This window comes from Agelaius phoeniceus, chromosome 6, assembly GCF_051311805.1.
Source record: "Agelaius phoeniceus isolate bAgePho1 chromosome 6, bAgePho1.hap1, whole genome shotgun sequence".
NCBI lineage: Eukaryota > Metazoa > Chordata > Aves > Passeriformes > Icteridae > Agelaius > Agelaius phoeniceus.
Window position 1 is genome coordinate 62,249,226 of NC_135270.1, and position 20,650 is coordinate 62,269,875.

Genomic DNA, 20,650 nt, shown 5'->3' on the forward strand with positions numbered 1-20,650 from the left:
CACAGGCAAGGAGCACAGAGGGAAAGCTTCCAGGTTCAAAAATAAAAATAATTTTTAAAGCGGTTTAACACTGAACGTGGTGTCCCCAGGATTCAGCAGGAAGGGTGGGAACCTGCTGCTGCCTGCCCTCCCAGCTGAGCCTCCCACCTGCAGCTCTGTCAGGGTGAGTCAGCTGGGCCTTTTCAGGATGAAACCTCCCACCAGGAGAGAAATATCCCTGTTTCAGCAGAATTCCCTGTGCAAGCCTGCCAGGTGCAGGAGGATGTGCTGCTGGAAGGCACCCACAGCTGGGCCAGCCCTTCAGCACCTCACCTGTCAGTGGGGCCCGCAGCAGGGACCCATAAATCATCTGTGGGAGGGCTGGGGACAAACCTTTCCCTAGAGGAGCAGCCACCCAGGCTGGCATTTGGAGCTGCTTTTATCCAAAGTCAGGCCTGTGCTGCTTTTCCTGAGTTGGAATCGTGGAATCCCAGAAGGGTTTGGGTTAAAGGGGCCTTGAAGCCCATCCCATCCCACCCCTTACCATGGGCAGGGACACCTTCCACCATCCCAGGCTGCTCCAAGCCCTGTCCAGCCTGGCCTTGGGCACTTCCAGGGATCCACAGCTTCTCTGGGCACCTGTGCCAGGGCTTCCCCACCCTCACAGGGAGCAATTCTTTCCCAATATCTAATCTAACCCTGCCTCAGCAGCAAAATGCAAATCCAAAGACAAACAGGTCCAGCCAAAGCAGGGCTGTGGGCAGGCACAGCGTGTTCCCCACCAGCAGCTGCTGCAATGAGGTGGCACAAGCCAGCCCTGAGCTGCTCTTCCCATGCCTCAGGGGCAGGAGAACGGGGGAAATGACCAACAAACCCAGCTGGTTCCACAATCCAGAGCTTTTCCTTCCACCCCCAGTTTTCCCCCGTTCCCAGCTGCTTTCACAAGCCAGACCTTTTCATTGTACCCCAAATTTTTCCCCATTCCCAACTGGTTTCACAAGCCAGAGCTTTTCCTTCCACTCCCAATATTTCCCCATTCCCAGCTGGTTTTGAAAGGCCAGAGCTTTTCCTTCCACCCCCAATTTTTCCCTATTCCCAACTGGTTTCACAGGCCAAGCTTTTCCTTCCAGCCCCAGTTTTTCCCCATTCCCAACTGGTTTTACAATCCAGAGCTTTTCCCTCTACCTTCAATTTTTCCCCATTCCCAACTGGTTTTACAATCCAGAGCTTTTCCCTCTACCTTCAATTTTTCCCCATTCCCAACTGGTTTTACAATCCAGAGCTTTTCCTTCCACCCCTGATTTTCCCCATTCCAAGAGTGCTGGGGCTGCAGCTGGGCAGTGATTTTTCATGGGAGAGGTGATCCCCAAAAACTCCAGTGATGCCCACAGGGCTGGGCAAGGTGCCAGAGGGGTCTGGAGCTCCTGAGAGCTGGAAGGGGCTGGCACAGAGCTCTGGAAGCTCACAGCGCTCACCAGGATGGAGCATCCACCCAAATATTTCTTGCCATAAGGACCCAGCACAGCAAACACCAGGTTTTCCTGGGCTGAAGGGAAAATCCTCGGCTGGAATGAGGCAGGATGAGGCCGGAGAGGCGGTGCTGGAAGGAGATTTGTGAGCTGGGAGCCGGACGTGGGATGGCAGCAGCGAGCCGAGGAGCGGCGGTACCACTGCGGCTGAGCAGGGCTCGCCTTTGTTTCGCGCAAAAAAAAAGCGAAGTTTGGGCTTATGTCATTCCAAACTTCTCCCGGCACCAGCTGGGAGATGGGGAGGTTCCCTCCAGCTGTTTGGTTTTGGGTTGGTTTTTTGTTTTTTTTTTTCCCCCCACAGCCTCTTTTCCTTTTTCCCTTTATATTTTGCTGATGGCTCCATGGCTTTTTTTTTTTTTTTTAATTATTTTTTAATTATTATTTTTTTTCTGAATTTTTTTGGCTATTTGACGACCCTCTTCCCCCTGTCCTGACCGGGATGAGGGGTTCCTGCTCCCAGCAGGGCACAGCTGGAAAGACCCCAGGAATGCAGGAGCAGCTCCCCGCTCCCCCCCAGCTCCCGGACTTTTCCTCGCCCTAGAACAAAGCACCCCATTGTTCAGGGAAAATGGGAAGGAAAGCGTGACGGAGCAGCCAGAGCCAAGCCGGGAGGGTGTTCCTGCAGGAGCCGGGCACCCACGGCCTCGCACAGGGGTCACCCACCCACCGCCTGCCCCTGATTTTGGGTGGCTCCGTGCCAGCCGCGGCTCCATCGGTGGCAATGATGTCCTGCAATCCCCGCGTTTCCCACGTGTCCCGGTTTTTGTGACGTTGCTTGAGCCGAGGTTTCCTTCCTTCCGAGCTGGCTGTAAATGCCATCCTGGAGCGCAGCTGCTCGCTGGGAAGGGGGCTCCAAAAATAGGAGGTTCTGGCGCGGCTCCGTGGCTCCCCAGAAACGCAGGGAGCCCCTTTCCCCTTTTCTCCTGTGGGAAAAATGTGAAAAACGCCAAGCACTTGTTTTTCAAATTTTAAAAGTTTAATAGTAATAAAATGGTTATTAAAAATAGTAATACAATTAGAGTAATAATAATTTGGACAATTTGAATTAGAACAATATGAGACAATAAATACAAAGAGTTACGGACGTCCGGGTACCTTTTTCTGGGCAAAATAAGCCCGAAAAAGGACCCACGTTACCAGAGGATTAACCCTTAAAAACAACAGCCTGTTGCATATTCATACAGATCATCCATGATGCAGAAATTCCATTCAAACACAGGATTCTGTCTGGGCAGTGTCAGCTTCTTCCTCTGAGTCCTAACAGGGCCTTAGAGGCAGGAAGAAGTTCATTTCTCCTGATAATGGAGCAATAAATTCTCTTTCTCTGAAAGATTCAGGTGTCCTGTGGCTGCTGTCTCACTGCAAGTCCTTTCTTTAAAAAAAGTATCCTACATAGCATAGTTTCTATTTTAACATTTTGTTATAACCTAAAACTATATTTAACACACTACTTAAGAGAATTAATACAGCATCACTTTCTAACACAACACATACAATATTCATTTGAATACTTGTGAAAAGCCAATCATAAAATACGCATTTTTCACAAAAAAATAAAACCGGGATGCCACTGCTAACAGCTGGTCCTAAAAATGAGTCAGGAATTTGCAGCGGGACGATTCCCAGCGCTCCTGAGGCGGGGGGTTCATGTCCCTGTGGGATGGGGACATGGGGACACCGAGCGTGCTGCTGTCCCCACCGCCCGCCCGTGCACGCGTGTGGCCCGTGGCTTTGTTGGGGACAGGGGGGGACTTTTAGGGGCTGTCGCTTGGATTAGAGAGGCAGGAGGAGGAGGAGGAGGAGGAGGAGGAGGAGGAGGAGGAGGAGGGGTATAAAGGTCCTGGCACTCGCCGGGCTCGCAACAAAACAAAGCACCAGATGGTTCCAACTTCAGCACAATACGCGGGGAAAAAGTGTTTGAAGCGGGGATGGAAAAGCAAATGTGGAAAGAGAGGGAGAAAGGGAAGAAAGAAAAACCCTCAGCAAGTGTCAGAGCAGAAGAAAGCGGCGGAGAAAAATGGCAAATGTTAAAAACCCAGACAAAAAGCCCTTGGCCGGCACAAAGCCACGGCTGCTGACATCTGTCCGGCAAAGGGCCCCTTCCCTCTGGTGTCACCTTGCCTCGCTGCTGTCACCGCGGGGACACGGCCACATCCCCGGACAGGGCTGTGCTGGGGACACTGTGCCATGCCCCACAGCCACAGCCCTGCCCCGGGACAGGTGGCACTGACATGCCAGGTGACGTGCAGCAGAGCTACCCTTAAATATTTGATTACAATATTTGGTTACAATATTTTATTACAATACTTTTGGAGCTCTTTACGCTGTCACCTCACGTGTCCCAGATGTCCTCGTGTGGTGGCAAACCCACCCGTGGCTCTGCTGTGGGGTTTTAAGCCTGCTTTATGATCTGAGCGAGGTTTTTGTGCTCCCCTCCCTCCTCCTTACGAAATTTCTTGAACCCGCGGACCAGAGCCGCCTCGAAAAAGGGAAGGAGGCTAAAAAGTCACGTCGCCCCTGGCATTTTCACCAAAAAAAACCAACAAAATAATCTCATGCAATTGCTCGAGAGCGGATTGCAGCGTGGGTGGAACCCTTCATTAGCCATCAGAGAGCCCACAAGCCTTGGGGACCGCCGGTTTCCTGCGGCTCGGCTGGCGCGGAGCAGGAGCGTGGGCGGGCGGCGGCTGCGGCTCCCAGCCGGGACTGCCGGGCTGGAAATGAGGGATGGAGCTGGGATGGAGCTGGGATGGAGCTGGGCTGGAGCTGGGATGGAGCTGTGGCTGCTGTGTCACCGCCCCAGGGCTCCCCTGCTCCTGCCGTGGCTCCTGGGGGAAAAGGGGTCCTTGGGTTTGTCACCCCCTCTCAAAGAGAGTGAGGGGCGCGGGTGGGACAGCGCGGAGCCACCACCAGAGCTGGGGCGGTGCAAGGGGTGGATGTCACAGCACAGCAGCTGTCCTGTGTCGCGGTGACACAAGGAGAGTCGGGATGTTGTCCCCCAAGCCCAGGGATGGCAGGAGCTGGGGTGCCACGTCCCCAGGGTGGGGGACAGGGGGGTGACATGGTACCCGGGAATGGCAGGGAGCCAGGGTGCCACATCCCCAGGGTGGGGACAGCGATGTGCTGCTGTCACCTTCAGGCATGGGACAGCCCAGGCGACGTGCCATTGTTTTTTTGGGACAATGAGGAGCTGCAGGGCCGTGTCCCCTGGGGTGCAGGACAGAGTGGAGCCGGGGTGATGCCACCTTGGGGGACAGGACAGTGGGGAGCCGGGGTGATGCCACCTTGGGGTATAGAACAGCAAGGACTCAGTGGTGTCCACTCGGCTCGTGGGAGGATGAGAACCAGGGTGGTGTCACTGTGGGGGACAGGGCGCTAGGGAGCTGGGGTGATGCCACCCTGGGGTGCAGGACAGTTGGGTGATGCCACCCTGGGGTGCAGGACAGTTGGGTCTGGGGGACAGGATGGAGCTGGGGTGATGCTGCTCTGGAGTGCAGGGCAGCAGGAGCCAGGGTGATGTCCCCGTGGGGTGCAGAATGATGGGAACTCAGGTGATGTCACCCTGGGGGATGGGACAGTTGGGAGCTGGGGCGATGCCACCTTGGGGAGTGCGATGGCAGGAACGGCAATGATGCCATTTGGGGGGATGGGACATTGCAGAGCCGCTCTGAGGTGTGGGGTGATGCCACCCTGGGATGCAGGACAGTGGGGACCATGGCGGTGCCACCCTGGGGGACACGACAGTGGAGAGCTGGGCTGATGTCACCCGGGGGTGCAGAACAGCAGGGAGACGGGATGATGTCCCTGGGGTGCAGGATGATGGGAACCGAGGTGATGCCACCCGGGGGATGAGCACATCGGGGACCGAGGGTGCAGGACAACGGGAAGCTGAGGTGATGGGGGACGTAACAACGGGAAGCTGAGGTGATGCCACACTGGGGGACATGCCAGCAGGAAGCTGAGGTGATGGCATACTGGTCCAGGACAGCGGGGACACGCTGGTGCCCCGGGAGTGCGGGACGCCCCAGCAGAGCCCCGCAGCCGCCCCTTGTACCGGGGGGCGTTCCCGGGCGGTGCCGCACAAAGGCCGCCGGTCCCCCCGCCCCGGGGCCGTCCCGCACCCCCGGGGCCGCCCCCGATTCTCGGCCCAATAAACGCGGCCGCATTTGAACGCGGCGCCTCCCCCGGGCCCGCAACGCTCCGAGCGCTCCGCCAGCCCCGCGGCACCGGCAGCCGGTGAGGCCGGGACGGGAACGGGGGCGGCTGCGGGAACGGGGGAGGAACGGAAAGGGGAACGGGAAAGGGGAAGGGGCAGCAGCGAGCCCCGGTGCGGGGGCAGCGCTGAACGCCCCGGCCCCTCCTCCGCGGGCGGTGCCGGGCCCTGCCCGCCCCTTCCCGTCCCGTCCGTTCCCGGCGGGGCCGGCCGCGTGTGCGGGGCGCCGGGACGGCCGGCGGGGACCGGGAGCAGCGGCGAGGTGGGTGCCTGGGCAACGAGGGCGTCTGCAGGGCGGGGGGATGCTGCAGGGAAAGGGGGAATGATGCAGGGTGGGATGCTGAGGAAGGGGGTGCTGGGGACAGGGTTAGGGGTAGGTTTGCTTCCTCGTAGCCGCAGGGCGGTGTCAGGGGTGGCTGTGAGTGGGTGACACCGCAAAGCTCCCAAGGTCCCCTCGGTGCTGGTGGCAGGTACTGGGAGCCACTCGCCCTCCTGCCAAGGGCGCCCCGTCCCTGCTCCCGGAGGGATGCTCCGAGCGCTGGCAGCGGGGTCTGCACCGCTCCGGCCGGGCTGAGCCCTGGGAGCAGCCGGCTGCGGCTGGAGGAATTAATAACAGCAGTTGTTTTGTCATCGGCAGAGCTCTCGTTGTCACCAGGGTGGCAGACAGCATCTGCTGTCTGGTCCCCAGCCGTGGGCCCGTCTCCCTTGGAGCATCCCTGTAGGGATGGAGCCAAAATCCAGAGCCTAGGAGCACCCAGTGCTGGGATTGTACTGGGTGCCTGGGTGACAGTTTGGGTGTATCCTGCTCCTCTTCCTCGTGTGCTCCCCAAAACGGAGCTGAGGAAGGCTCTGGGCTCGTTTTCGCCGTGATTCAGCAGAGCGGGGCAGCTCCGAGCTCCGCGGGAATTCCCGAATCCCGCCTTTCCCGGGATGAATTCCCGGCTCGCTTTGTTTACTCCTGCAATAATCAGCTTTGTGCCTCCTCCACCTTGGGCTTTATCGCACCCGGGGCTCCCCGAGTCACTGCGGAGCGACTCCAGCCCGATTTGCAAAAATCAAACCAGATGGGCGCTTTGTTTTTCCTTACGGAGGGAAGGCTGGGAGTGAAAAGCCCTATTACAATGCAAATACCGGGCTGGCGTGAATATTCAAACCGCTGCGCTGCTTTTGAAGCTCTTTACATAAATTTATAGTGCTTTTATAGCCAGCGCTGCTCGGCTGATCTGGACTGGGGCTTGGTTAACAGAGTCGCTGCTCTCTGCCAACTTTGGAGGGTCTGGGGGTGTTTTTTGGGGGTGTTTTGAGGTGCAGAGGGAAAATGATGAGCGTGGTCAATGGGGAGGAGGAGCTGCCAGCTGTAAGGCTGACTCTGGTGGTGACCCCTGAAGAGCTGGGCGTGCTGTCAAGTGATTTACTGGCATTAAGGTGCTTCATTGTCCTTTTGGGTTTTGTTTTTCCCTTTGGTTTCTCGGTGGGACCCTTTGTGGGGCTGCTGCTCCAAGAGGGGACGGGCAAAGTGAGCTGAGCTGGAAATTGTCTTGACGCAGTGTGGGGATTTTGGGGTGGACGCAGGGACAGGGCACCGAGCTCTTCTCTCTGGTGACCAGTGACAGGACCCAGAGAATGTCTGGAGTGAGTCAGGTTTGGGTTGGATTGCAGGAAAGGTTCCTCCCCCCCAGGTTTCCCAGGGAATGGTGACATTCCCGAGGCTGCCAGAGCTCCAGGAGTTTGGACAACACTCCAGGGATGCCCAGGATGGGGATTTTGGGGTATCTGTGCAGGGCCTGGAGCTGGATTCCATGATCCCTGTGGGTCTCTTCCAGCTCAGGGAATTCTGTGATTCAGCAGAGCTGCTGATGGATGAGATGGTTCATTAGGGAAGGAGATAATGAGGGTGAGACAACCTCAGCTCTGCCTTTCCAGCAAGAGCTCCCCAGTCTGCTTTTGGTGGCTGCTGGGCCTCTCAGACAACCCCCAGCACTAAAACCTGGGCTCCTGGTGGGTTTTGCCAGCTGTGTTCACATCACCCAGCTTGTCACAGGTGCAGTGGGAAGGGAAAGTTGCTTTAAAGTGCCCAAGTGTGGCCAAGAGCACTTTGGGGGGACACTCGGAGCAGTGACATGCCATGGAGTAGGTGCTTGTGTTCTGGAGGTGGATGCTGCTCTGCTGGGTAATTACTGCTAATTACCAGGCCCTCATTTGAGTCGAGGCAATCAAGAGGAGCAGTAAAAACATTTTCCTGGCTGTCCCTTGGAGGTGATGACTTCAGTGGAGGGCAGGGATAAGGACAAGGTACCCATAGCCCTGATTAGTGATGCAGAGCATCCCCAAAATCCCAAATTCCTCTTGTGCAGCAGCAAATGTGATTTTGTATTGTCCTACTGGAAGCCCGTGGCTGGGGGTTGACATGAAGTGACCTTTAAGGTCCCTTCCAACTCAAATAATTCTGGGGTTCTGTAATTCATACTGCTTACAAACACCCCCCCACCCCCCCAAAAAAAGTAATTGTGCTAATTGTGGTGTTTCTCCTTGCTGATGCCATTGATTGACCGATCTGTGTCTTCATTAGCTCCAGGCTAAAGTTGATATCGATTCCAGGCACTTAAATATGCGAAGCAGTAATTACTGTTTAAGCCTATATTGTTTGAGTTAAATTTAGCTGAGAATTTAGTCCTCTCAGGCCCCTACATTGTGTGCCTTGAAGGTTATCTGGCTCTCAGGAGGGGGTGGATTTAAAAGCAGGAAAGAAATGCCGGTGAAAACTTCCTCTTCTCATCATCATCCCGGAGCGCTTTGCTTCCCCGGGCTGGCAAGAAGGAGAACAGAAATGAGGAATAATGTGGTGCTGACTGTCCTAAACGTGCACTTTCCAGCTCAAGCTGGTCATTCTGGGGGGCTTGAAGCAGCACAGAAGGGCAGCAATAAATCTGAACAAAGTGATGCCCTGTGCAGGGACCATCCCCTCTCCTCCTGGCGGGGGACTGGGGAGCCCCCGCTCAGCTGCTGCCTGCCTGCCCCTATTATCCCTGCTGCATCTCAGCTGCTGGCCCATCTGGAGCAGGGATGAAAGGCAGCCCTTTCACTGGGGCTTTGTGTGCCGCTGCCGGGTCCCCCCTTCCCGGCACCACGGCTGCTGATGGAGGTGGCAGCACAGCCGGGGCTCTGATGCTGCTGCCCTCATTATTCTGACTGCTGCCCGATGCCAGCTCCTCAGGTAGGAAGGAGGCTCTGGGTTGGTTTTTTTTTTTTCCCCTCTCGCTGTGGAAGCGCTGCTGAATAATTCAGGCAGGAGAGAGGAGAGGAGAGGAGGCATCTTGGGTCACCTTGCGCAGCCGGCTGCGTGCCGGAGCCGCCTGCCTAAGATGGAGGTTGAGCAGGATTGCGGGATCGCCGGGCTGCTGGCAGCGCCCTGGGCCCTCTGAGGCAGGAGGCACCCAGCCCTGGCCTCCCTGGCCCTGGGAAACAGGGAATCCCTTCCCCAGGCTCTGCAGGGGGGGTTGTGTCCCTCTAAGCTCTGGCTGTCCCCTGGCGTGGGGATGTGTGAGGCTGTTCCTGCCAAAAACTCACCTGGGCTGTAGGGCAGGTATGGCCCATGCACCTGATGCTCTTTGCATTTAGGGATTGGGGTTTTCCTGCTGGTTTTCTGGGGTTCCCAATGCTGGATTTGCCCAGGGTGAGTGTTAGGGCTCTGTGCTGTTGTGGTGTTGTGTCCCTCTAAGCTCTGGCTGTCCCCTGGCGTGGGGATGTGTGAGGCTGTTCCTGCCAAAAACTCACCTGAGCTGTAGGGCAGGTGTGGCCCATGCACCTGATGCTCTTTTCCTTTAGGGATTGGGCTTTTCCTGCTGGTTTTCTGGGGTTCCCAATGCCCAGGGTGAGTTTTAGGGCTCTGTGCTGTTGTGGCACTGTGTCCCTCTAAGCTCTGGCTGTCCCTCACCAAAAACTCACCTGGGCTGTAGGGCAGGTGTGGCCCACGCACCTGATGCTCTTTTCCTTTAGGGATTGAGCTTTTCCTGCTGGTTTTTGGGTGTTCCCAGTGCTGGACTTGCCCAGGGTGAGTTTCTGGGCTGTTGTGGCACTGAGAGGGGTGATCCCAGTGCTCCAGCAGCAGGGATGCTCAGGGATATACTGGGAGGTGGCATTTATCTCTCTGCACTAACTGGGGGAACTGGTTCTGGTCAGGTGCTGCAGACATCTCTGGGGGGGCAGGAGGTGGCTGACCCTGAAGATAAGAGGTTCAGAGATGCTTGGGAAGCTCTGTGGGGTGGAGTCACCTTTGCTGGAGGCTTGGCTGTGAGTTTTGGGGCCGCTGGAATGTGCAGGCAGGGCTCCCTGACACCAGGATCCAGCCACTGTGGAGCCCTGGGGGTGCAGGTGGGAAATGGGGCTGCTGGTGTGGGAATGGAAACAAGTTTGTTGCCTTCCTCCTGCTCACAGGCACCTGAGTTTTTGGGTGCTGCCTCCTCCTCCTCCTCTGTGCCCCAGGTCGAATGTGTCTGTGCCTCCCTCCTCCCCCCAGCACTTGGGAAATCAGCTCAAGAGGGATTTGGGGGAAAAAAATTAGGCCAGGGAGGGTGTGAGGCTCAGGTGGAGGGGTTGTGTCCATCCCTGGAGTGCCCAGAGCTGTGGCAGGGCAGGGGAAGGACAGCCTGGCTGGGCTGTCCCTGTCCTGTGGGCTCTGTGGGCTCCACAGCCCTGCATCCCTCAGCAGATGTGGGATCCAGAGGCTGCTCTGCCCTGGCATCTGCTCCTGCAGCCAGGGAAATCAAGGACACAGCTGCTGCTCTGCCTGCCCTGCAGATTTCCTGGCTGGGCTGGGCAGGGCAGTGGAGCTGGGCTGCAACTGCAGCAGCTCTGGGATGTCCAGGAGTGCTGCTGTGGCCCAGGGAGCCACAGGAACCCTGTGAGGAGCAGAGGGGACGGGGCTGGGTGGGGAAGGGAGTTGGGGTAGGACCCCCCTGTTTTGGGAAATGTGGCTGACACAACCCCCAGCAGTCACAAAACCAGAATTCCCACGGCTGGCTGATGTGGGCTCATGGATGAGGCTGGGAGGCCCAGCTGGCTCCTTGGGACACCAACTGCAGTGCCCATTGTCACCCAAGCACGGTGACAGTGCCTGTTGTGCCCCAGGGTAGTGGCACATCCACACTGAGGCTGTGTGGTGGCGCTGGGTGACACAGCTGCCACCCAAAGCCAGCCAGGAGCCCTGGGCCAGGCTGAGCAAACGGATCCAGCCAAATCCTGCATTTCAGACAGGAAATTTCCCTTTATCCCCTGCCAGAACAGCTCCTGGGGCTGTGAGCAGGATGAGAGGGGTGAAAACTTGACCTGGAGGGGAAAATGAAGACCTGAGGCCAACAGGGTCTGGGTTTTGTGTGCCTGCTGCAGGACACGGGTCCATTTTGGCTGTCCCCACGCTGCTCTGGCTTTGCTGCCTGTCACACTCTTCTCTGCCTTCAGCCAGGGTTTGACCTGAAACACCTGAGGGAGAGCAGCATGGGGAGCTCTTGGCAGCTGGGCTTGATCTGGGGAGTTGTTTCCCCAAAGTAAAGCATTCCATGATCCTGGAATGGATCCTGGAGCTGTGTTGTGCCCCTGGAGGGGGTGGCCATGGTGGGTGGCTGCCCTGAAGGGTTTGGGCTGGGGTCTCCTGCCCTGCCCTCCTCAGGCTTTGCTCCCTGCAGCTGCTGAGCCGTTCTTGCCTTGTTTATCTTCTCACCAAAGGCTCACCTGCAGCACCTGGGGATCCCTGGAGCCCCAGGGAACAATTTAGCTGCTGCAGCTGAGCCAGACTAGCTGACAGGAGCAGTGGGAGGTGGCACACAGGGACTGTCCCAGCCACCTGGGCTGTCCCCTCCCCAGGGTTTGGCTCTGCCAGGCTTTTTCCCCTGGCTCTTTCTGCTCTGTGACTCCTTCCCCCAGTGGGCTGGGAGAGGCTGGAGCAGTGGTGGAGCATCAATGCAACCAAACACAGCCCCAAACAGCCTGGTGGGCATCTTCTGTGCCAGCCCTGGGGTTTGTTTGTTTTTTTTTTGCTGTCCCATGGCACCGAGGGTGACCTGTGCCATGTCTTCCCCCAGGTGAGCGTGGCAGGCTATGGGATGGATGAAGCTGAGCAGGACCAGTATGAAGCTCGCCTCAAGGAGCTCTTTGACAGCTTTGACAGCACAGGCACGGGCTCCCTGGGCCAGGAGGAGCTCACTGACCTCTGCCACGTGCTGCACCTGGAGGAGGTGGCCCCAGCCCTGCAGCAGACCCTGCTCCAAGGAAACCTCCTAGGCAGGGTAAGGAGCTGGGGGATGGAGGGGGCAGTGCCTGCGTGCATGGGGTGGTTTTGGGGAGAGATTGGCGTGTGATTTGTGTGTACCCAACATTCCTGAGGCTCTGGTGCCACAGGGCTTGTGGGGTTTGGCCTGGTCTGTTCAGCAGGGTGGGCACAGAGCAACTTCCAAGAGCAGAACTGGGGATAGCAGGAGAGGGAACTGCTCTGTCTGCCCTGACTGGAGGTGGTGTGGAACTCAGGAGCCACCACTTTGGGCTGAGCCTTGTGCTCTGCTGTGCTTTCCCAAGGCCAGAGCAGGTGCCAGGTCTGGCTGCCCTTGGCTCACACTGTGTCTGTGTCCCCAGCTCTGGTCCCTGCTGCTGCTGGCCTGGGTCACCTCCCCAAACCAGCTCACCAGGTGCTTAGACAGGCTCTGAGCCACCTGGGATGGGACAAAGCCCTAAATCCAGGGCTTGAGCCTGTGATTTACCCTGGTTAAGCTGTGGTTATGCTGGCAGGGCTGTGTGCAGTCACGGATGTCTCTCTAAGGTACAGAATGTTGTCCCACGCTGTCTGAGCCACCTCTGTCCACTTTGCCTGCTGTTGGTGGCTTCCCAAAGCCATTCTCCAGTTGTGGTTGCACCTTCATGGGGTTAAATCCCAGGGCAGTGAGCAGAAGCTGCTGCCCCTGGGGGGATCTCCACGTTCAGCTGGGTGTCTTTGTGCTCAGAGTGCATCAGATCCTTCCCTGGAAATCACCCTGAAATCCATCACTGCTCATTAAAATCACAGAAATGTGGAGCAGGGCAGCCAGGGCTTTCAACAGACAGGCAGCCATCCCGACTCCAATTTCCAATCAAACTCCAGTTCTCACAAACAAAATAATTCCTTTAATGATCAAAGGGGTTTTTCCTTTTTTCCTCCTCTTCCTCGCCTGCCCTGGGGCTGCAGCTCTTCTGCTGTCAGTGAGTGGAGCTGGGATGGATGCAGGTGGAGGTTGTTGACCTTTAGAGTTGCAGTGTGGCATTTTCTGGAGCACCAGAGACTTTCTGTGCTGCTCTGTCATCTTGAGCACGGGGCACTCGGATGCTGTTAGCAAAGAATCCTGGAATGGGTTGGGTTGGGAGGACCTTAAAGATCATCCAGTGCCCCCCTCTGCCATGGCAGGGACACCTTCCACCATCCCAGGCTGCTCCAAGCCCTGTCCAAGCCTGGCCTTGGGCACTGCCAGGGATCCAGGGGCAGCCACAGCTGTGCCAGGGCCTGCCCACGCTCCCAGCCAGGAATTCCTTCCCAATATTGAATTTAAATCTATTTTCCTTCAGCTTAGAGCCATTTCCCCTTGTCCTATCCTGGCTTTGCCACTTGTGGGATGGTGGCACAGAGAGAAAAGACCAGATGTGGCTGTCACAGCTGGTCAGGGCACTAAAACCCCCATTAAAGCATCCCAAAGGCAGGGTCACACTCACCCCATCCCATCCCAGAGCTCCACCCCTGCAGGACAGCAGGCATCCCATTTTATTTGATCCCCCCTTTGTCCCTGGGCATGGTTCTCCCTCCCAGCCTGCCACAGAGCCTCAGGACAATCTCTGCCTCTGCTCCTCAGCAGCAGCAGTGGCCCAGGTTTAAGCAGGAGCCAGATTTCAATTTCATGGCCCTGGCATCCTTGGGGTTTCCTGGGGAGAGCAGCAGCACACCCAGAGCCCCCTGAGCACAGACTTGTTGCACCTGCCCCTCGTGCTGCAGATGGTCCCAGCCTTTGTCTGCCTGCCCTTCCAGGGGCTGGGATTTATGGGAGAGCCCTGGGGAGGGGGGCACTGGGGGAAGGTTTTGTCTGCTCAGGGGCAGCTCCCTGGGGCCACGTGCTTGTCTTTGTGCTGGGGCTCTGCTCCAGGCATGAATGGATGCTCTGGGATCATAAAATCGTGGGATGCTTTGGGTTGGAAGGGGATTTTAAAGATAACCTCGTTCCAGCCCTCTGCCCTGGGCAGGGACTGGGAGCTGAGTTTCCATTCAGAGAGGGACTGGAGGTGCTGCCTCCCCTGAGATGGTTTGGGAATTATTGGGGTCTGGGGTGGGTGTAAATCCTGCCCTGACTCATGGTCTGGAGGTGCTGCCTCCCCTGAGATGGTTTGGGAATTATTGGGGTCTGGGGTGGGTGTAAATCCTGCCCTGACTCCAGGCAGAGCCAAACCCCTGTGGTGGAAGTGTTTTCCTCGCACGCTGTGTGTGGAGATGATGCTCACAGCAGTTCCTGGGGTGCCTCAGGAAGGTTCTTGCCCCTCACCCTCGGTGGCAGGAGGGAGGGGATGGGTGTGGCTGGGCCTGTCTGTCTGTCTGTCTGCCCTCTCTGTGCCCTTTAATTAGCAGCAAGCCAGAGGTGTCCTGGGGACAGTGCAGGGATGGGGATGAGCCCTGGGAGCCAGTCCCTATCCCTGGAAGTACCCAAGGCCAGGCTGGACAGGGCTTGGAGCACCCTGGGACTGTGGAAGGTGTCCCTGCCATGGCAGGGGGAGAACAAGATGGGCTTTAAGGTCCCTTCCAACCCAAACCACTCTGATTTTATGACTCTGTTTTGGTATTGCTCATCTCTGTGTCTGCTCATGGGGGTCTCTCTGCAATTTGGGGCTGATCCCAGGCAGCCAGGAGGCAATGGGGGTTGGGGAGGTGATGCTCAATGGGCTGTCCAGGATCAGGGACAGCACACACATTCCTGGCTGGCAGGGTGGGCAGGCCCTGGATCCCTGGCAGTGCCCAAGGCCAGGCTGGATGGGGTTTGGAGCAGCCCGGGATGGTGGAAGGTGTCCCTGCCATGGCCATCAATGGGATGAGATGATCTTTAAGGTCCTTTCCAGCCCAAATCTGCTGGGATTCTGTGAAGTTGGGCACTCTGGCCCTGTGCAGGGCCTGTCCTTGGAGCTGTCCTTGAGCAGGGATGAGGAGCTCAGGTTTCACCTGCACCACTGCATTCCCAGCCTGCAGCAAGGACAGCCTGGCTGGGCTTTCACTCCCAGCTCCCTGCAGTGACCTCTTGCAGAATACCCAAATATCCTCCCCCTGTGCCTGCAGTGCCCTTGCTGCTCCCCTTGGTGCCCTGTGGGCTGGGACCAAGGCTGCCCTGTTCTGATGGCACTGCAGGAGTGGCTTGTTGGGACCTGAAGGGACACCTGGAGCTGTGCCAGGGCAGGTTTGGGTTGGATTTCAGGAAAGGTTCTTCCCCCAGAGGGTGCTGGCACTGCCCAGGCTCCCCAGGGAATGGGCACAGGCCCAGAGCTCCAGGAGCTGCCAGGGATGCCCAGGGTGGGAGTGTTGGGGGTCTGGGCAGGCCAGGGGCTGCCCTGGATGATCCCTGGGGGTCAGGATATTCCCTGTGGGTCAGGATATTCCCTGTGGATCAGGATATTCCCTGTGGGTCAGGATGTTCCCTGATCCTCATCTCCCCCAGCAGACATTTCCCTGTGCAGCCTCTGGCTGGAAGGAGTCTGCAGGCAGGGGCAGAGCTCTGGGGATGGGGTTTGTGCTGGGGATCAGGGCAGGGAGCTGCAAGGAGCCTGTGCCAAGTGCTTTGCATGGCAGGGGCACACAGGAGCAGCAGGTGCCCTGGCACAGGCTCCCAGCCCTTTCTAGTGCTAATCAGCACAGCTTCAGAGGGAGCTGGCTCTGCAGGGACCTTGGGCTTTCTCTGAGGAACCAGAGCTGCTCAGCAGCACAGCTTTGGTTGGTCCCTGGCTGCCTGGGCAGGCTGGGCTGGGTTTGTCTTGTTTGATTTACTTGTTCTGAGAAAATTCTCCTTGCTGGGGGGCTGCCCTGGCTGTGCAGTGCTGGTCTGGCTGTGGGGCGTTGCTCCAAACCCCATCCAGCCTGGTCTTGGGTATTTCCAGGGATCCAGGGGCAGCCCCAGCTGCTCTGGGCACCCTGTGCCAGGGCCTGCCCACCCTGCCAGCCAGGAATGTGTGTGCTGTCCCTGATCCTGGACAGCCCATTGAGCATCACCTCCCCAACCCCCATTGCCTCCTGGCTGCCTGGGATCAGCCCCAAATTGCAGAGAGACCCCCATGAGCAGACACAGAGATGAGCAATACCAAAGCAGAGTCATAAAACCAGAGTGGTTTGGGTTGGAAGGGACCTTAAAGCCCATCTTGTTCTGGCAGGGACACCTTCCACCATCCCAGGCTGCTCCCAGCCCATCCAACCTGGCCTTGGGCACCTCCAGGGGTGGGGAACCTGGGCCAGGCTCCCCCCAGCCTTGCAGGAGGATTTCTGCAGCATTTCTGTAGGATTTCTGCAGGATTTCTGCAGCCTTTGTGGCTTTGCTGTCCTGTGGCTGCCTTGCCTGGCTCGTGCTCCAGCCCAGCTCTCATTTTATCAGTGCTGTTTCTCCAGCTCTGAGTGCTCTGTGCCTGCACACATCCAAGGTCAGAGTGCACCACAGGCTGCTTTTGCTGCTCAGCTGCTGTTGGGGAAACCTCTGCCCCATCTTGAGGACAAATCTCCCCCCTTTTCCAGCTGGGACTCCACCTGCAGAGCGAGGAGGGCATGGGGACCCCCCTGTGCCTGTCCCTGTGCTGCTGGTTTGCATTTGCAGTCCTGCTGTGCAGCACAGGAGCATGGCCATGTCCTGTTCCTCAGCCTGACCTTCCACAGCCTCCTGGGGCTGTCCTGCTCATGGAAAAATCACAATTTGACCACAGGGCCAGTCTACTTTATCAGACCCCAGTGTCTAATTAGACACCAGCTCTGGAGTGGGTTTTACTAAGCCCACGCTTTGCCAAGGGCTGTAGGGAGCAGGGAGGGCTCAACTTATTTTATTTTTCTGGTTTTTTCCTCCTTTCTTGGTGATTTGTCAGGCACACAGTAGTGGGGGTGTGAGCAGCAGCATCTCCCCCTGCTCTTGGTGGGAGGAGTGGGCAGCAGAGCATCCTCTGCTCTGGGGGTGTTTCCCCCTCTGTTCAGGGGGATATTTGGCATTTTTGGGGGTGAATGGCACACAGGGCTGTCTCATGGGCATCTGCTCCATGAAAGGCTGGATTTTAACATCTTCATGTTTTTCCTGTGCCTCTGGAAGCACCTGGGGTTTGGCTGGAGCAGCTCTGAGGGTGGACTTGATGACCTTAATGGTTCTTTTCCAACCTGAATGATTCTCCAAGCCTTCCTGCTCATTTTTGGCTGGGAATGAGAAGCTGTTCAGCTCCTCAGTGAATTTCCTGCGTTCAGGAAGCATGGATGGCTGCCTCTGTCCTTGTGCAAGGGCTCAGCTCCTCCTCCTCCCTCCTCCTCCCCATCAGTGCAGGCAGGAGCTGTGGGCTCATTGTGCAGAGCAGGGGATGGCAGTGCTGCTGCACACCTGCCCAGGTGGTTTGGCTTTGTTCAATTCCATGTGAGGGATGCAAAGTGGGTCTTGTTTTCCTGTGAGCTCTCCTCCAAAGCCATCCCCAGCACCCATCCAAGGGATTGGCTCTGTCCATTCATTCCTGAGAGGATCCCATGGGGAGGGAACCTGTAATCTGAACACCCTCATCTTTTATTCATCCTCATTTAGTCTAAATGTCAAGTTTTCTTTATTTTAATGGGGGAAAGTCTCCTCTCTCTGTAAACTGGCCTTTTTGAAGTACACCAGTGGCTGGAAATGGATGGCAGCAATTAGTATTCAGATGAAGCAGTCCTGATGAGCTTCTGTGCTGAACATATTTTTTAATTGTGTTAAAAAAAAAAATGTTTAAAACTGTTTAAAGCCTCAGGGGTGATTGGCACTGCCTGAGCTCCCCTGTACCCCCATGGCTCACCTCTGTCCCCTCCCAACCAGGGGGCTTGTTGGTATTTTTCTGAGCTTGCTTGACCCCCAAAAACAAGCTGGGGAACTTCAGACTTGAGCTTTGGTGCTTGTGCAGGGTGAAAATCCCTCTGAGTGCAGCTCTGCCAGCCAGAGCAGCCTCTCTGGGTTCCTTTAAATACAAAATCTTCTTGTTCCACGCTGAAAATTCTTCTAAGATTTATTTAGCCAGGAGAAATGGCAGCAGCCTGGCCACTGACCCATGTCAAATTGCTCCTCCAGCTGTCCCTGGGTCTGGTGTCCCCCAGGCTGGAATTGCTGACATTCCCCAGCAGGCTGGGAGGATGCTGCAGCCTCCTCCTGGCTCTGCTGCCTGGCAGGCAGGAGGATTTCCAGGAAGGCACAGATGGAAAAAAGCAGAAGGGAAAAAAAAAAACCCTCCCTCAGTGGCAGAATCATCTCTGGTTTATTCCCAGCTTCACTCCAGGCTTGGTATTCCGAGTTCAGCCCTCCCAGAGCTGCTGGAGCTGCCCTGGAAAGGGAGGGATTTTTCTGCCATCCACATTGGGAAGTGGTTTTTGAAGGTAAATGAGGGCACTGGAGCATTTCCACAGCAGAATATTTGTCCCTGCTCAGGAATGGTCTCACTGCAGAAGCCACTGACCCTGGCCAGGTCACCTCGAGGGATGGAGATGTCCCTGCTCCTTTGGATGTGTTCTTTTGGTTCCTGATCAATGGAAAAACCCAACCAGTGCCTGAAATCTGTGGCTTTGGCTCCTTCTGTGTGGCAATAGCTGCTCCCACGTGCCCAGAGGTGCTGGCTGTGCCTGCCTGTCCCTTGCTGTCCCTTCTGCAGGGTTCCTTGGTGCCCCTTGCCCAGGCTGTTGGTCTGGGGGTGCTGATGAGTGATCCCCACTGCTGCCCATCTTCTGCTGCATTCTGGCCTCCTGTTTAACTCCTGCACCACCTGATTGCCCATTTCCTTCTGGTTTTTTTTTCTTTTCCTCATATTTTGGCCCCATGTTTAACTCCCTGCACCACCTGATTGCCCATTTCCTTCCTTTTTTTTTGTTTTTTCCCCCCACAGGTCCACTTTGATCAGTTTAAAGAAGCACTTATCCTCATCTTATCCAGAACCCTGTCAAATGAGGAGCACTTCCAAGAACCAGGTAAATACTGAAATTACCTAAACTGGTACATTTTCATTGGCAAAGCAGCTCTGGGTGGCTCTCACAGAAGAATTTAGAAGAGAAAGTGCTTTTTAGGTGCTGCCACCCAAGCAGAAAAAGCTGATATTGGGACAAAAGATGTTGGGTTTTTTTGTTTTTTTATAGAGATGAGGTAATTGAGAAGTTTAAATATAAGGTTTATAAAAATTATTTATATTAACATAGTAATATGTTTATTTACATTAATAAATTTATCTGTATTTTAATCATAGTATATATATTAATAAATATAGTTATTTCTATTAATATATTCATTTATATATCAATATTATAATAATATATTTATATATTTATAGTAATGTTAGTTTATATTAATAGATTTATTTGTATTTTAATTATATTATTCTATTAATATATTTATTAATAAATATTATTTATATTTATATAATTATTTATATATAAATTCATATATAAATAATATATTAATTTATATATAAATATATATTTATATTTTCATGTTTATATTGACATATTTATATTTTTATATTTTATATGTATATTAATATACACAAATTTATATATATTTATATTTTCATGTTTATATTGACATATTTGTATTTTTTATATTTTATATTTTATATATTAATATACAAAAATACATTTGTGTCTATTAATATATATAAAATATAGAAGATCAAAATATATATTTTTGATTTTTATAAATTATTATTTATTTATTTTATAGAAAATAAAAAAAATGTTATTGTACTATTAGTTTTGATGAAGGGTGAGAAATGGATTCTTTACACAAAGGGAGCTGAGGTTTGTTGTGGGACCTTGCCCAGAGGTGTTTTCAGAGCCCTTGGGTATTTCTCTGCCATTCCCATGATCTGAATGCCCAGAGAGGCCCAGGCTGGCTGTGAGCTCCCTGCAGATGCTCAGGCTGGGTCATGGCTGGGACAGGGGCTCAGCTCCCTCCATCCCACACCACTCCTGCTGCCCAGGGATGCTCGAGGAGCAGAGAGCTGTGGCCAGACAGACAAAAGGCTGAGCTCCTGCTGCTGCTGGGGTTTTTCCCAGCTGGGACTGGTGTTGGTTTTTATGTTTTTTAAGTCCCTTCTGTTTCCTTGTGTCTGAGATGAGCAGGGTGTAGGAAGCCTCTCTGAATTTCTCCCAGGAAAAAACACACTCAGGCTGCTCCAGAGATGTTCCTCACCGAGTGAAGCCCCTGAGAAACCAGGCTGGGGCTGGTCAGAGAATTCCAGGATGGTTTGAGTGGGAAGAGAGCAGTTCCACCCCCTGCCATGGGCAGGGACACTTCCCACTATCCCAGGCTGCTCCAGGGACCCTTCCAGGGGCTCTGCTGTGACTCCTCAGTGTTCTCCCTGCTTTGTGCCTTGAAAATGGGGCATTTTTAGGCTTTCCTTGGCTGGAAAGGTTTCAGGTTCAGTGTTCCCCCCCTGCAGCAGGGCCTGGGAGCTGTGGGGCCGTGCTGGGGCTGAGCCCTGCAGCTCCAGCTGGTGCCACACCTGTATGGAAATCCCTAATCCTGTCCTTGGAGCAGCAGGGGAGCCAAATCCCCCAAGGAGAAAACAGCTTAGCAAAGGGGGAGAGAGAATTCTCCAGATTTCCCCCTCCTGGAGCATCAATCTCAGCTGGAGCATCCCACTCTGGAGAGAGGAGCCTGCCAGCAAAATTACAACTTTCCCCTTTTAATAAGGCTGCAAAAAC

At 55.2% G+C, this 20,650-nt stretch overlaps 1 protein-coding gene across 4 annotated transcripts in view; it reads left to right on the forward strand.

Annotated features, from left to right (window-relative positions):
• The first annotated feature begins 5,829 nt into the window (after positions 1-5,829).
• The window catches only part of NIN (ninein), a 71,620-nt gene continuing 56,799 nt past the window's right edge, over positions 5,830-20,650 (forward strand). For all 4 annotated transcript variants that reach the window (XM_077180880.1, XM_077180883.1, XM_077180881.1 and 1 more), the window contains exons 1-3: positions 5,830-5,983; positions 11,799-12,002; positions 18,838-18,919. In XM_077180880.1, the coding sequence (XP_077036995.1) occupies positions 11,820-12,002; positions 18,838-18,919 (265 nt within the window). In that variant the 5' untranslated portion in view covers positions 5,830-5,983; positions 11,799-11,819. The remainder of the gene's footprint in view (positions 5,984-11,798; positions 12,003-18,837; positions 18,920-20,650) is intronic.